Here is a 16,163-nt window from a genome sequence, read left to right on the forward strand (position 1 = left end):
AAATTTAAATTCATTAGTGGTATATATTCAATACATTGAATAATTTTTTCCATTGAAATATCACAAGATGTGGTTTCCCCCTTCCGCACGTTCTTCAGTCGGCTAAATTTCAGTTAAACAATTAAAAAACAAAAAGCATTCATACTGCAGAAAGTAAAATTCACCCGTCGACTCGATGGACAACCCAGCATTGCAATAAAAATTTGGTTAATAAAAAAAAAAACCCCAGCATTGCGTGTGGCGCCCTCCCTCTCTTGGGGTGCAATATTACGATGCAGCCGGGGTCACTCGCATTAGCGAGTGCAATAGCGCCACCAATAATGGCGGCGGGGGCAAGAAAATCAAGGAAACCGAGTTACGTTTCACATTTTGTGTTGAGAATAATACTGCTATAGAGAATATAGATGTTGGAAATTGAAAAATTGAGAGGACCAGTGAATTATGTTTGAAACAAAAGCATCGAAAATATTGACTTGTTGGTAGGTATGTATTTATTTTATTAATTTTCTTAATCAATCTTTAATTTTAATACTAACGAAATGAGATAAGTTCTAACCTATGATACCTCCGCGAATCTCATTGATCAAATGTTAATTTGTTAATGACAATTTTTCAGGGCAATTACGGCTGCTGTGGGCTTGTCTCTGTTTGTTCTGTCGAAAAAATCAGTTGACCAGAAACGTCGTGAGGAGATGATAAACAGGAAAATTGCAAGAGAAAATTCACTAAATTAAATTGAAAGTAAGATATTTATTGAAAATGGCCGGTTTACCACAACTAGATGAGGCAAAATTAAAATTGGTCCAGGACTTGGAAATTGAGATGATGTCTGATATGTACAACAGAATGACATCCGCGTGCCACAGGAAATGTATATTACCTAAATACTCTGAGCCAGATTTAGGAAAGGGTGAATCAGTTTGCCTAGATCGCTGCATTGCCAAGTATTTAGATATACATGAAAGAATTGGGAAGAAACTCACGCAAATATCAATGAATGAGCAGCAAAAGAGCAGTGATAATTCAATAGCATCGTCTTAATGATATGGTTATTACCATGTAATAATGACGTAAGATTAAATGCATTTGAAGTAATTTTCAGGATTTATTTAAATATACTCATAGAAAGGAAAAGTTGCTCCGGAGAAAATGAAAAAACAAATGTGAAAATAAGAAGAAATTTTAAAAATTTTTTAACTGCTGACCTAAGGGTTGAAAAACGAATGCACAAGCGGCAATAACTGTCACTTGACGACATTGAAGCGATCAAAATACTATTTCATAAATAATTAATTCAAATGTATTGAGTTAAGAAAATTGATTATTCACTGAAAAATAGATATCAACTGTTATTCCGAATTATTCAGTTACTTCCACCAAAAATGAAGATCAACATGTGCTGTTACAAATAATCAAATAGCCATACAAAACGGAAAACTATCTCATATCAAGCGCTTTATAACTAAATATGATTGTCATTTCTACTGATATTGAGTAGAAAATTCGTGAATTCAAAATTGTTGCCTTTAAAACCATGTCACAATAACCACTGATCCTCTTAACAATCGGGCCAATAATTAACGCGTGTATATAACTCAAAAAAAAAAAAATACACAAATTAATTTTAATAACCGAAACACTCGTGGACGTTCAAGTTCACTTTAATCTCTATTAACGAAGAAACGTTATGAACAAACGTTCATTGTGGCACTTTTTGATTTTATTCAGCTTGCAATTCACGAGTCTGTTAACCAGCGGTTTTATCCTTGACTGGACGTGTATTTGCAAGGATGAGAGTGTGTTGTCCACCCCCAGCTACTCGAACAACAGTTTTTCCCTCGAGTTGTTTGCTCTTGATTAAAACAGGGGTATCAACGTCTTCTTCTTCGCCTGTGCCTAGCTGTGAATTGCTTCCCATTCCCCACGCATACAGTTGACCTAAAAAATACGCATAAAATTAATAAATCAATTCTTTTATGATCAATTAATAAATTGAGAAGGATAGAGGCCAAGAAAACTGCAATGATCTGTACTCACCTGAGTCGGTTACAGCGAAAGATTGAGCACTGCCAGCTGCGATATCAATCACCCTCTCATTTTGAAGTTTCTCGACTCTAGTAAGTTGTGAGACATCAGTGGCATCAGGTCCAAGGCCAAGTCGACCATACTCTTTTCTCCCGAGAACAAAAACGTGGCCATTCTCATCAAGGGCAATTGTGTGGTGCATGCCAGAACTGATGAGGTGCCACTTCTTGCCAAGGAATGCTTTCGACAATTTGGGATGAAAATACGGAATTGTATCGTCCAATCCAATTTGATGAAAGTTATTCAAGCCAAAAACGTAGATATCTCCATTTTTGTGCTCCTTGACGAATGTACAGTACGAGCCCGCCCAAACATCTTCAAATTCCAGTTTCTTTGATACTTTGAATTCAACTAAATCAGGCTTTAACAGATGCTCCACTCCGTGACGATTGTGTCTGTCGGCAGTTCGTGATGCAACACGACCCAGTTGTCCCTGTTCCCCGCATCCACAGGTATATACACGACCATTTTGAGTCAACATTACTAAGTGATCAGCACCTGATGCTATTTTAGCTATTTTTATTGTTGGTAATAATTCTACTGGGAGTCGTTCATTGCCCCGCATTGTTAGACCCATAGCTCCATGCGCATCCTAAAAAATAGATAAATTCGTGAACATGTTATGAATAAGAAAATCATTGAGCGAGGATAATTTGCTTACCCTGAAGGAACCCCAGGCGAAGACTCGTCCATCCTCGAGAAGTGCAGCACTATGAGAATCGCCAGCCGTGACTTGAATCACTTTTCCATCCAAATCTACATACCCTGGGATACACTCAGAGCCTTCCTCGGAAGTATCTCTACCCAGTGCACCCTCGTCATTACATCCGAATGTCAGGATTTTTCCGGCTTTTGTCAAACAAACGTTGTGCATACCCCCAGCAGCAACGGCTACGATCTCGTTGCAGTTTGGAACGATAGCTGGACGTATTTTCTCTGGAATATCCTCGCCCAGGCCCAATTGTCCCACATCGTTCTGACCAACTGCCAGAATAATACCAGCAGTGGACACATTTCGTAATTCTGGAGTTACAATTAACTCTGGAGATGGAGAAAAAATGATGATATTAAATGGATTTCTCGTGAATTAAACTAGTGCGTTTATAACTGATACCTTCTTTTTTTCTGGGTGCCTTAGGGGGTCTTGCATCATTTGATGCTGTTGAGGCAGCACGTTTAAGACCTTTCTTGGGTGGCACTGAAACACAGTTTTGAGGTTATGCTTGAGATTCAGCTTATTGAAAGTTACTTTTACACACAATCTTACGATTTTAAGAAGTACTATTGACTCGATTTTATTATTTTATTACTGACGTACTCTTATTTGTTTATTTTTGATGAAATGAGAATAATTTTCTGGGGGAAAAGTCGTTGCCGCCAAAACTCTACTGGCTATTTAGTGTCGCACTCCGAACGGTTAAAAATTACAAATTGCTCCTCCGATGGCGGCAAAGAGGATTGACTAAAGTAGAGGCTCAGTTCTGGGGGTTTGAGTGACCCCATCGGAATTGTAGTACCTCACCCCAAGAGAGAGAGGGCGTCACAGGCATTGCGCTGACGTGTCTGCCCGTCAGCCGATTCTGTAGCCAACTACCTCACTAGCTGTCGCAGGGGTGAATGTTATTTTCAGCGTTACGAAATTGGTATTCACTGAAATTTTCAAATTCAAATGTCCAATCCATTATGATACAATGGATTGCTCGTTAGGCCGAGCCGCAAACCTACGAAAATTATAATTAATCATAGACTATTATAATTTGATTGAATGCCATTTATTTCTCCTAAGCATATCGATATAAAATAGATAACAAAATCTTCAATGTGTCATAGTGGGTTTGAAGGTTGTATATTGCGGTGTTTTCTCCTTTTTGTTCTGCGGCTTCAACGTGGCAAGACGCTCTGGCTTCAGAAACAGCTGGTCCCCCTGCACAGTTATCATCAACCGCTATCTTACAGAGATTTTTCTTTTTTTTTTTTTCTTCAATTTATTCAACAATGGACTATTCTATGGGTTCTACTGAGGCTTCATTTAACAGGGTTTTCTTGGCGGTACTATGGCGGCTGCAGGGATATCTAAGGAAATAGCAATGGATACAATGCACATTCAGGATGGTGATCATTTTAATATCATAATGTACAATTAAGTTTTATTTTTTTCTTTTTTAACGATTAGCTGGAGAGCATTTCGATGCACACTTGTCGTTCATTTTTTTTTACTTTAGAAATTTCCCTAAAGAATTCCTCTTCAGATTGAGATTATTGAGATGAAATAAAGTTCTGTGAGGTAGCTTTCGAAAGGAATATAAATATAAATTTATTGAAAAGGGGGAACGGAAAATACGTGAATAGGATATTCTTATTAATTTAATTGGGCAGAATGTTCAGTCACGTAGGTTCACGCCTCCGATAATTGAAGTTTGCAGTACGTATAGGTAATTAGTTTATCGTCTATATAAATAGATTTGGAATGGCAGATATAAATTCCTTTTGAACACAATCATACGGCTCTATGGAAGCCTCAGAGAGAATCTTAATTTACAACAATGAATGAAGGTTCAGTTCTCCCACGGAAGAATATAGGTGTAGATATGAATATCTGAGTTCTTTCCAATTTATGCTATAATATGGCATATAAACTCCAACATATGTGCAAATATGGTCGGTTGGCTCATGATAATATGTGAATTATATATGAAAGATTGTATAGATTGTATACATATGATATTCATAGATAAACATGCATGAGTATGATAAGTACATTGCAATATGGTATATGGAGGTATATACCATACATAGCATATGTATTTGAACTCGATTCTCATTATATATTTATATCCATGGGGGTGAAATAGATTCGAGTAGAAAAATCACCTCGAATGGAATGACGCAATAATACACAGTGTCACTAAATTTTAAGAGTTATTAATTAATAACACTTCACTCTTGAGAAAATTCAATAATATAATACAAATGAATGAAATCTCTCGGGAAGTTGACGCTTGGGAATAGTGAACGTGTTTTCGTTAATAAATCATCATCTTTCTCTCAGTTTTCACTTTTGCATAAGACTATCATTAACAATAATAATGTCATTTTGATTTAGTTACACATCTGGAAGAGCGTCACTGGCTCGGCTGAGCGATTCCATTAATAATACTATGTGGTTTCAGTAACAGCGACTGAAGTTGTTGAACTGTTTAAAGTCTTAGGTCCTGTAACGAGGTCGCGAAACGTTGCGGATTGAATTTGTTTCATTGAGTCTTTCGGTCTTGAGGCCAGTTCCACGCTGTAACCAAAACAAAAACTTCCTTCCAGGCATAACGACACAACCGAGGAATTTTTTTCAACCCTTAATTATGCAATGTTGGTGGAGTAGGAATGGAAATAATTCAGGTGACTAACGTGCTGCCAGGCTATCCAATCATATCCATGTTTTGCAAGTGTGCCATTTCGAATAGAATATCGATGAAGTGAGGAGAGAGGACGAAGAAGCACTGGTTGGATATTGAAACAAAGTCATTCTACTTGGACAAGACAAATTTGTTGCCAACAAGTTCACTGGTTTCCCTAATTAACCCGATATTTATTATCTGACCTGGAGAGTATACTGAGGCCCATGAAGACCCTGACTGTGGTGAAGATGCCTCTGGTAGTGTGACTCATGCGACGGCTCATGTCTACTGAGCTGATAACAGTCTTGTTGGTATTGCTGAGTTGGGACGGGTTTCAATACGTGGTTCTGGCGCTTCTCAGAAGCAAACTGCTGAGATGTACGATCCATCGGTTCCACTGTTAGTCTTGGATCCTCTATCATTGCGTTTGATGCTTTTGTACTGTGATATCAGAATATCGGAGCTTAGTCCCATCGCATTCCATTCCAATTCAATTCAATTTATAAAATGCTTCATGAATAAAGCGCACTCTCACCAATGGACTTGCTGAAGAGTTGGACCCGTGTTTCTAGGTACGCAGCATCTGTCTGATCGCATAAAACAGATGAAACCCATTACCAAGACTGAGAGAACGGTAAAACCAGCTACGGCGCCAATGACTAGGGGAATCTGCAATGAGTGCCGAGACAAAGTCGATAAAACATGGAGTAAAGAAAAAAAAAAATAATCTCAATTATATTGAGTTCAATGATACGAGCTTTGGTGAGATTCATTCACAAAGATTAATTACCTGACCCGGCTCATTGACGCGCAGCATCAGGGCACGCCTGTCACTTCCTCGATCATTTTCCACAATGACGTAATACACACGTTGGTCTTCTCTTACTGTAGTGGTTAACTCAAGTACTGCCAAAAAGCAGTCCTCCATTGGCAGTGGATCGAGATCCAGGGCGCGGTATCTCGATTCGAGAACTTCGCCTTCAACAACAACAACAACAACAACAATAACAACAACAATAACTAACAACTGGCTCAATAAAAAAGTGGAGATAAGGTTGAAAAATGTTCAATAGCTAAATGGATTGACCGTCTAACCAGCGTGAAGCCGCGTACTACCCCATTCCCAAGCAACAAGACGAGGCTTTGGATTAGAGCACAATCTGATTTCCAATCGGGCAGCACTACCTTCCGTCGTCGAGACGACGTATTTCTCATTGCTTAGCGGCTTCACCACCTGCAACCACCAATAAAATCGTATCATCCGCTCGAGGGGGAGATAAAGTGGACAAAATTTACCCTTGGGGCACCGACCACCTCCAGAGATACCGGTGAGCTTTTCACCTCACGAACTTTTCCGTTTATCGTATTTGATGCTAGGCATATGTATTGACCCTGTTGCTCGTATGTTACATTTGTCAGGATAAGACGCTGGCCGCGGCCGCACTCAGCTGGCGGACGGCCATCTGTAAATACTTGTTCCCATCTGGAACGAAATTCTCATATACTTTCATCTTGTCACTTTACAGGCAAAGATAATTTAATTAAAATTTGGAACAAAGCGAGTCAATCGAAGGGAGATGAAAGGAAGAAAAAAAAAAAGTCCAAGTTTTACAGAACGGGAAACGAAGGGGAATTCCAATGTGAGTATGGAATTAATGATTCTTCATGCATGTCACGTTATCACGTCATATCGAATTTTATCGAATGTCCTGATTGCCATTTTTTTAAAGCATTCTTAATCCATCAATTTTCTTTTCATCTCCCGCAATGAAGTTACAATCGTCTAAAAGTAGAGTTTTTGAAGAACGTAAAGTTCTTGGTAAATGCATAAATAAATTTTCCAATGGGGTAGCAGCATAGGAAGACTTTATTTTGATAATACTCAATACACTGTACCGGTACTCAGCAGATGGCATAGCATCTGCATGACATTCGAATGATGCACCGGAGTATAAGAGCGCCGTTGATAATCTATCTGGACCAACTGAATCAATTTTTGGTGGAACTGAAATGTTAAATAGGCTTTTACGTGGCGAATTTGTAAATATAAAATTTATTATGAATTAAATTATGACATGTCATTATAATTGGTTTAAGTGCTCACAATTGACGGATATTTGGATAGAAAGAGGGCTGCTCTCGCCCTCGGTATTTGATGCTTCACAAACATAAGTCGCTGCATGATTTCTATGAATCGGTGAATACATGAGTGTTTCGCCGATGGTTACAACCTCCATGTCTCCTCCTCGAGCACGTTTCCAGAGAATGGACGCGGTTGGATTAGCATTAGCTATACATCGGATTTCAAGTTTATCGCGGCCCTCTTCCAATTGTCCAGGCGGAACTCCAACTAATCGTGTTTCCGGTGCATCTGAATTAGAAATTCAAAAATCTCATGGTAAACGATAAGAAAACAAAAACCAATGAAGAGTTTTATTGAGGTGGAGTTGAAAAGTATGCTAGGAGTATAACTCAATCGTATGGCATGGCAATTAATTTTTTGTCGGATATATGGAAATGTGAGAAGTGAGAACGGAGCCTAGAGTTTCCAACAAAAAAGTCCAACTGGGATAGCTTGCGCAGCTGGCCATTTCACGTAACAATGATTTCAAAATACGCGCGAATGAACACCCACTGACCCATTCACAATTTCATCTTTTATTCTCTATTACACGCGGTCAAAATTTTGCATGCTATCCAGAGTTCTCTCGTTTATTTTTACGTTAATTGAAATAATCAACAGTGAATTTTAATTTGTAAGTACTTGAGATAAGTATTATATCGAAAAAAAATATTTAATTTGTCATGCCTCCGGGACTTCGCAAACGGCAATGCTATGCAATAAAGATGGCGAAACTTTCGAATGAGAATTGTACAATTGAAATTGCAATTCCAAATCACTATTCTCTCTGGACTATAGGAGGAATTAATTCAGGGAATAGTTTATTCAGTGGCTTTTTCGGAGGAATCGAGCAATGGAATCCCAGTCAGCGGTCACGTAGCAAAACCTCAAGATCGATGGCGATTAGAGGTGAGTAGACCGGCTACCTACATATATTTATATCTATGCATCTATAGAGAATAGTGTCATGGTTGAATCCAAGTATGTGTCACACGAATGTAGGGAATTGCGATATACGTAGACAGCACTGGAATGAGGAAGGAGGAGTACGGTGAGTGCAAACATGATTCTGGGAGAGTGCTTTCTGTCCGGTCCAGTGTCCACTATATCAAATAACAGTCACAAAAATAATACAACTTGACAGATAAAGACAAATGTTTCGAGGAATTTTTTTTTTTCCAACCATGGAAGGGCGATTTATTCTTTCCTTTTAAAATATTTTTTTTTTCTCCTATTATTGATTAATATTGCAATTTGAAGGGAGTATTGAAATTTTTTCTGCCTACGCAGTGATATAACATGAATTCATTAAATTTATTTGATTGCCTTCCGAGAGAATAAAAACAAGGTGAAAAATGGTTGGGAAAAATTACTGCGATTGGATATATAAATAAATATACTCACATCGGACATCAAATCGAACATCAATGCTCGAAGATGTCGTAGGATAGGCAGGATGAATAGCTTCACATCTTACCATCTGTCCATACCTAGATCTATCAGCTTCAATATTGCAAACACTCTTCGTCGACCACGTACGTGGATTATCAATCTCCGTTGCATTCATTTGGGATCCCTGTGGCCTCAGTTCAGTATGGCTCAAATACCTGCTGGCACATTCGCCAATTTGCATTTCCACAAGCTAAAATCCTTTGGATATTCACCCCTCATTTCCCTCTCTATTTACCCTCGAAACCTCGGATAAATGTAAAAGCCACCTGAGTCCCCTCGGAAAATCCTACACTTTGTGTATTATTTCTCATTAAGAAAAAATCGTTGGGATAAATAAAGGGATCCATTTTCACTCTTTTTCTCGCATCCCTCAACCGGCTACCGAGAACTTGGATTTTCCTTTACTCATTTCCCCCTGTCTCAGATCCACGAGAGGTCGATTATAACGCACGATTGGGTAGAAAAGAAGAACGATTAATTGCACCGAATTATCTGTAGAATTTCAGTCGGTCCGAGATTACTCCGGAAAAATTACTTGAGCCATTTTTTTTTTCTCATCTTTCATCTCCACTACGGATATTGGAGATATTTTTAAATGCTGGGTGATTGAATATTCAAGAGTGAGAGTCTTGCACGTGTGTATGGGTGTATGCCTGCGTGATTTTTTTTTCTTTGCGGTGATGGAAGGCCTGGAGAAGAGATTTCGGAAATAAACGAATGGGATTTTTATACGAAAACGTGGAGAGTCGATTTCACAGGATAGACGAGGCTCGATTGTGGGATCTCTTTTATTCTCAGTAGAAAGAATTTCACCGTATATGTGTATGCGAGAAAGCTGAAAGTATTGAGGGCGCCTACCGTTCAATGTGTGCATGAGTTGGATTTTTTTTTTTTTTTTTCATCGTTTTTTTTCACCCGAAACGTGAATTTAAAAGCACGACTGGTGGCGCACACCGGTATGCCAATGGCACATAGTCTGCCAGGAAATTTCGTATTCCACGTGTAGCATTGAACGAAAAATGCAACGAGCAACAAAACAACTGCGTGAAGTTGAAAAGAAAAATTGCAGCTGGTAACTATGCCCAGAGCCAACGAAAACAGTACGTACATGGTTGATGGAGTAAAAAACAATAAAAAAATAAAAACCAAAAAAAAAAAACAAAAAATACATCGAATTAAAAGTATAAACAAAAAAGGGATGATGGGAATGCATTAACAATGTGAAATACAATCGATAATGGAATGCAATACTGTAGCTAAATTGTTGGAAAAAGAGTTGGTACGAATTGGTATAATAGAAACTAATAACAAGACTAATAGTTATTTTATTTGAATTGATTTGTGTTTTATTATTAAGTAGAAGGATGTCGTTGAAAGTGGATGGTGGAAAATATATTTTCAACAATGCACATCATATGACGATGCTTTTATAGAAGAGATGTAGAGCAGAGTGATGACTATTCATGGGATGGCGAGTAGAGGCGCACGGTATGCGTCATGTGGTTAAATTTATAAGATATTGGAGAAAAAATCTTGAGGGCGAGTGCAATGGCCGATGAATTTTAATGTTAAAATTGAAAAATGCAATAAATGCAGAACTGTTACTCTTTGTGACGATTGTGATGGGGTGAATTTATTTAACGGAGCTTACTAGTTAAACAGTAAGGAAGAGTAAGGTTTATTAATTACGAACCATTTAATTAGAGGTGGAGGATTGCCATATCGGGCCGTACAAGTGAGCGTTGCAATCTCACCTGCTCGGGCTGTCACATTTCCACCGGTTAGAATTACTGCACCGCCATACTCTATCTGTGGACGCTGAGGGCTCACTGGAATGAGACAATTAGCCTTGATTAATTCGTAATCCACGTTGGCCTTCTGCACTTGCACTTGCTCCATTGCATCCTTTACATTTGTAACTCTATTCATGCAGTCATCTATACTTTTGCGGTGCCTCGGTTTGGTGTCTACCTCCAATCGTAACCCCATCAGCCTTTATCCAACGGATCTTCTTGGTTCCCCATAGGCCCCATTTACCCCCCTTCTATATTGTACCAAGAGTAATAGAGAAAGACGACGTGATATCCACTCCCGCGTATATATTATGAATAATTAATGATTTATTGACAACGCCAAGGGCCGTGTACGTCGCACTCACAATCCTGGCAATCGATCAACGTCGACCGACGGTTTACGACCCTGCAAACCCTAGAGGCGCATAATCGATGAGCTTGAATTTTTATTTTTCTCCTTACTATACCGTAAGCGTAAACATACCGCTAACGGGAATTTATATGTTTTTATTTTTCCGGGGCAATTCATATATCCTACCTCGTACAACGAGTCTCGCTGGCTCTGAGGCTAAAGCATCCTGAGTTGTGAAATCACCAGCTGTTACTTGACACTGCCAAAGACCGTCATCGAACTCCAGAGTTGCTGCTCTCACCCACAGGGAACAGTCGCCAACATCCGGTGAACCGACCCACTCGTACTTCTGGAGGTGCATTCCAATTGGCTGAAATTTCAACGTCAATAGTAATTCTCGGCAATTCTTCGTTGATCAATCACTTTATTTACTAAATATTCAAGTCATTTTTCATTCTCATCTCATCTATAATAATTACTCGAAGTTGAACAACATTTTGAACAATGTGAGAAAGGAAAACACCTCTGCTAAATTAATTTACTTGCCAAGTAATTATGTTCCTCAGTGCAGTTCATTTAAGAGGAAAAGAGCTATAAAATTTGATGCTGCACTTGAAGGAATACTTCCATTTCGTAATGAGGGAAGAAAATTCAGGAATAAATTCATGTTGCGCAAAAGATTAGCCTGAATTTGTGGTTAATGGTGAATAAAGTTGTCAGTGGAACAAATGAAAAGCCAGTATGTATTTCTATATTTTTATTCCTTTTGCGATGCTCTCAGGCAAATATTGATGGAGTGAGATCAAGTGGATGAAGCAGACTGCACGAATGCATAATGCGTTCAAACGAGATTGGATCACGTTTTGGAATGCCCATCGAAAAACGTCATTCAACCAATGCATCCGTCATTCTCGCAGTATACACGTGTATACAATTGGTGTACGCCGATTCGATCCGACAAGGATTCACTGCCACAATTCATGTCTACGCTCTTGTCATTTTCCCATGTACTTGAACATGAAAAAGGGATTTCGCGACTCAGGCTTTTTACCCCCTCATTTCAAAAAATATCAATCAATGTCGTAATAAAAAATATTTATTATTAATAATAAATGTTCCGAATGGTTGGAGAATTTTTTCAGAAAGGTTGGAAACTTTATTGGATGCTGGAAAGCATTACGTAAAAACCCTATCAATTTTGAAGTACTACTAGTATTTGACGGACATTTTATTTTTCACTCGGATTTTTCGCTCATCGGAGTGCGATATTGTGCAGAAAAATGAATGAAATATTCACGACCAAATGAAAAGCCACTCAAAAATATCCAGGCCACTTGTTTTATCTTCTATTCGTTTTTTCCATATATTGAAATCGCGTACAGAATTATTTTACTTAATCACTCTGGAGGGCAAGTATATTAGTGTGATAGATTAGGAGAGATGATTTGACATGTCTAAAAAATGGTGGAAAATGGTTATTCGATGCTTTATTCATAAAGATATAAAAGTAGCGTCACTCATTTAAGGGATTAAAATCGGTGCAAAAGAGTGTGTACTCACTCAGTGTGAAAAGAGGAAAAGAGGGTGAAAAGGGAAAAGTTGATGTCTCCGCGCAAGCCCAGGGGAGGTGAAACTCTTATTTCCTTTCTCCTCGGCCGTTGAGATAGAAAGAGAGTGAAGTCGGGGGGTCATTGGGGTGCTCATCGGCACGCCAGTGCTGGTACCCCTCTACCCAAACCCCTCCCGCCCCATACCAGGCTAAAATGCTCTTGCTGTGTTCTCCAGCAGAGGCTGTGAGCAGCAATCAGCGTAATGCACCCGCAGACACTCCCCCTCTACCTCTCAGCTATCTCATCTCGTCCTGCGCCCTTTCACACACTGACAAAAAGAGAGGGGGTGCCCCGCTAATAATGTTGCCTGCAACTGCGTATTCGACTGCGCCAGCCAACGTGCACATGGCAATCACATTGAGAGCCCCAAACCCACCCACCAAACAGATCGCCTCTACGACCCCTCAACTCACAGCTCTAGGAATAAAGTGAAAGAAAAGAAAAAAAAAAGAGGTTAAATCTATTGGTCGAAGCCTCAGCAATACCATTCGCTTTAATCCCCAAAGAGACTTCCTTTTTACACTGCATTCCGTATACAACTACGCTCCTACTACAATCCACCATACGAAAGACTCACGGAGATTCTCTCATTTTCGATAGAAATTAAAAAAAACAAAAAAAAAAAAATTACAAAAACGGTACGACTGTACGACATGAAGTTGAAACCAATTTTCTCGTCTGTCCAAGACATTGCCGTTCACGACATAATCTCCGAGAGCCATCTTCACGTGTAAATTATCGATGCTTTAATGGATTTCTCTTGTCACCGTATTTTGCATTAGGATGCAAATCAATAATTCCAATAATTCCATTGAATGGCTGGCATATCAATTCCATTTCAATAATGTATTACACTGATTATTACATTAAAAAATCTTTCCCCTGCATCCACTGTTATACCGTACTGTGCGTTGTCGTGCTGTGAATATTGCAGCATTATTATTATGCTGGTGGTGGGATATTTAAAATGAAATCAAAAGCCCCAAGGTATTCCCATGCTGCTCGCTCCAAATCAGAGACAACGACGTCATATTCTCAAGAGAATTTTCTCGCTCTCCGTGTATATGTAGAGATGGTGTCTATATGTGGTTAGAGGAGGAAGAGAGAAGGAGGAAGAATGCCCCGAGGGTACGCCACCACGAGTCAGCCTGATCCCTCCGGTTATTTACATCTTTCATCATAAATATTCAGGAGAAAAAAGGCAGGCACATACTGGAGAAAAAGTGGAAAAATAAAAATATATCATCGCCTCTGTGAAATAATAGCAAAAAAAATAAATCTCTATTTGTTTATATTGATTTAAGAATTTTAGCCTATAATATAATGGAAAGATAAAGCTCTTCTACTATAATTATTAATTATTTGTGATGATTGAGTCTCACCGAGCTGCAACATAATTATTTTTTCAATCTATACCCGTTGCTTGGCCTTTTTTTTCCAATTCCACGTGTCATTCAAATGGATTACTCCAACGAATTAATATGCAAATTAATGCATGCCATATTCATACAAGACTATGGGGCGGAGATGAGAGTCTCTATTGCCTCGTCCTGCATGCTCCTCTTGAAATATATTTTGCCACAGGTACCCTGGAGGGAGTCGTTGACGTATCCTTTGGCCTATCTCTGTCTGACTCTAGGGAAACCGCAATAGGTAGGTTCCACAAAGGTATAAGGGGATAGACTGAAAATTTTCGGGGGGATCGCATTCGTCGAGTGCATACTCTTACTCCCACATTGTCCTAGTCAAAATACCAACTCATGTGATGGTGAAGTTGCAATGTACATATATATATATATATATATATATATACATATCGGTACAGTCCGCTCAGCTAATCCCGACGAGCGTCGTTTTGAGTGCATGGGAATAGTAGGGTAGGAATATAAGTGCACCATCCCCGTGCCATTGCCGCTTTTCCAAGTCAAGTTTGTATATTTCGTGCAAATATTTGGCTCATCCGGCAAACGGCATAATCGCTGAGTTTATCAACATCCGCTCTCCTTGTTTCCCGGCTATTTCTCCTTCGCTAATACCCGGGCTCATTCCTATCAAAAAACCTATGATCCCGCAATATTTATATTTCCTCGCTCTCCCTATACCTCATTCCTACTTTTCCATCCCCCATACTATTATCATTATTTTTCTTGTTAATTACAACGTAATTTCATACACCACGGCGGCATCGCGTAATTTCCAATTAAATAAATGTGAAAGAGATCCTCCTCCATTCATCATTAAATTTGTTGGTGAGGTGTTTGATGCTTTATAAAAGCCCCCTGCAGAAGGCTTGTTGAAGAAATGTTAAACATGGAAATAATATGATGAACGCGAGTCTAAAGAATTCTTTGGCGTGATTTACCGTCTTTCTTCCCCGTGTGGCTTGTACTGGTCTCTTGGTTTTGTTACTCTGTTACTCTTACACCTATGCTCCGTAATCTCTCTGTGTAACTCTGTGCAAACTCTGATGCAAACATATTTTATAAATTATTTAATTGAATCAACAAATTTCAACACTATAAGTTGGAGTGATGGTAGAGGTGTTGGCAATTTTTTGTCGACCAGTGAAATAAAGTATAACAATATGGGGGTTATATGTGTGAAGATGCGCTATAAAGCGCTTCAATCTGGCAAAAGAGGACAATACCGAGAGAACGAACGTCTCACATCTTGAAAAGCACTGGTGATTGAAATTTATGTGCAACACCGCTGCTTGTGGAGATTTTATAGTCACTACGGGGAACTTTCAATAGGCGCCCGCGCCTTTCATAGTTGTATATGTATATGTATATAGCTGCTAATCGATTTTGGTTGTCATTCAGCGACCAAATCCAATGGATGTTGTTACCGCGTAACATTGCGATGTCTATTGATATCCTCAACTTTTGTTATTCATTGAATGCGTCAATGTCATCATTGCCTGTTATTTTGTTTGCTAATTCTTTTTCAATAGCTTCAGTTGAAAAGGGAAAATTGTGAATGAGAGTGTGTCTTGACACATAACTTACTTATGTAATTATCAATATCACCAAGAGATGCTGGTTGCATTGAAATGAATGTGAGAACAAGTATAAATTGACTTTAAGTTGGTCGCATCTACGATCTTTGGCTTGGTTCCTTGGTAGTGCTAATGGTGGAAAATGCCACCCAGAATACGTGTTCGACAATATTATTCATTGAGGCCAGAGACGGCAAGTTTGGTTCGCACTTGCATCCTTCTCAAGTGATGCATATCTGCCATGTAGTTTGTCCGCGGCCAAACTGTTTCCATTCAATCATGATTCCATTCATCCACCGTTGAGTGTGTTGAATTGAAAGGTAAATAAATAATCATACGTCGACAGCGAACAATATTTT

At 39.0% G+C, this 16,163-nt stretch overlaps 2 protein-coding genes and 1 long non-coding RNA gene across 5 annotated transcripts in view; 1 reads left to right on the top strand and 2 right to left on the bottom strand.

Moving 5' to 3' along the window:
• Positions 1-302: 302 nt before the first annotated feature.
• Positions 303-726, top strand: LOC105266340 (uncharacterized). 2 transcript variants are annotated; one of them, XR_892153.1, is made up of 2 exons: positions 303-483; positions 617-726. It is a non-coding gene; the product is annotated as an uncharacterized lncRNA (long non-coding RNA). The 2 variants fall into 2 exon arrangements; XR_892154.1 differs by having other exon boundaries at positions 304-479.
• Positions 727-1,085: 359 nt separating this feature from the next.
• Rcc1 (Regulator of chromosome condensation 1) lies at positions 1,086-3,516 on the bottom strand. Its single transcript, XM_011304437.1, has 5 exons — positions 3,404-3,516; positions 3,200-3,283; positions 2,747-3,126; positions 2,038-2,677; positions 1,086-1,938 (listed from the first exon to the last, which is right to left on the bottom strand). Coding segments are annotated over exons 1-5 (1,296 nt in total). The 5' UTR covers positions 3,405-3,516; the 3' UTR covers positions 1,086-1,747.
• Positions 3,517-3,869: 353 nt separating this feature from the next.
• LOC105266342 (basal cell adhesion molecule) overlaps positions 3,870-16,163 on the bottom strand; it is a 34,072-nt gene continuing 21,778 nt past the window's right edge. Inside the window, exons 3-13 of one of the 2 annotated variants that reach the window (XM_011304438.1) lie at positions 11,383-11,566; positions 10,745-10,880; positions 9,004-9,206; positions 7,582-7,848; positions 7,374-7,482; positions 6,774-6,960; positions 6,573-6,711; positions 6,268-6,455; positions 6,013-6,146; positions 5,681-5,918; positions 3,870-4,009 (exon numbers count right to left, since the gene is read on the bottom strand). In XM_011304438.1, the coding sequence (XP_011302740.1) occupies positions 3,902-4,009; positions 5,681-5,918; positions 6,013-6,146; positions 6,268-6,455; positions 6,573-6,711; positions 6,774-6,960; positions 7,374-7,482; positions 7,582-7,848; positions 9,004-9,206; positions 10,745-10,880; positions 11,383-11,566 (1,893 nt within the window). In that variant the 3' untranslated portion in view covers positions 3,870-3,901. Of the gene's footprint in view, positions 4,010-4,188; positions 5,372-5,680; positions 5,919-6,012; positions 6,147-6,267; positions 6,456-6,572; positions 6,712-6,773; positions 6,961-7,373; positions 7,483-7,581; positions 7,849-9,003; positions 9,207-10,744; positions 10,881-11,382; positions 11,567-16,163 lie in introns of those variants that run through there. The other variant, XM_011304440.1, reaches the window with a different exon arrangement.

Source organism: Fopius arisanus, unplaced genomic scaffold (assembly GCF_000806365.1).
Source record: "Fopius arisanus strain USDA-PBARC FA_bdor unplaced genomic scaffold, ASM80636v1 scaffold00037, whole genome shotgun sequence".
NCBI lineage: Eukaryota > Metazoa > Arthropoda > Insecta > Hymenoptera > Braconidae > Fopius > Fopius arisanus.

Bases quoted from the DNA above. Each gene is read 5' to 3' on its own strand.
- Rcc1 (XM_011304437.1), bottom strand. The intron at 3,127-3,199 runs GTATCAGTTATA...CTCCATCTCCAG, and splicing joins GGCACCCAGAAAAAAAGAAG to AGTTAATTGTAACTCCAGAA. The intron at 2,678-2,746 runs GTAAGCAAATTA...TCTATTTTTTAG, and splicing joins TCGCCTGGGGTTCCTTCAGG to GATGCGCATGGAGCTATGGG.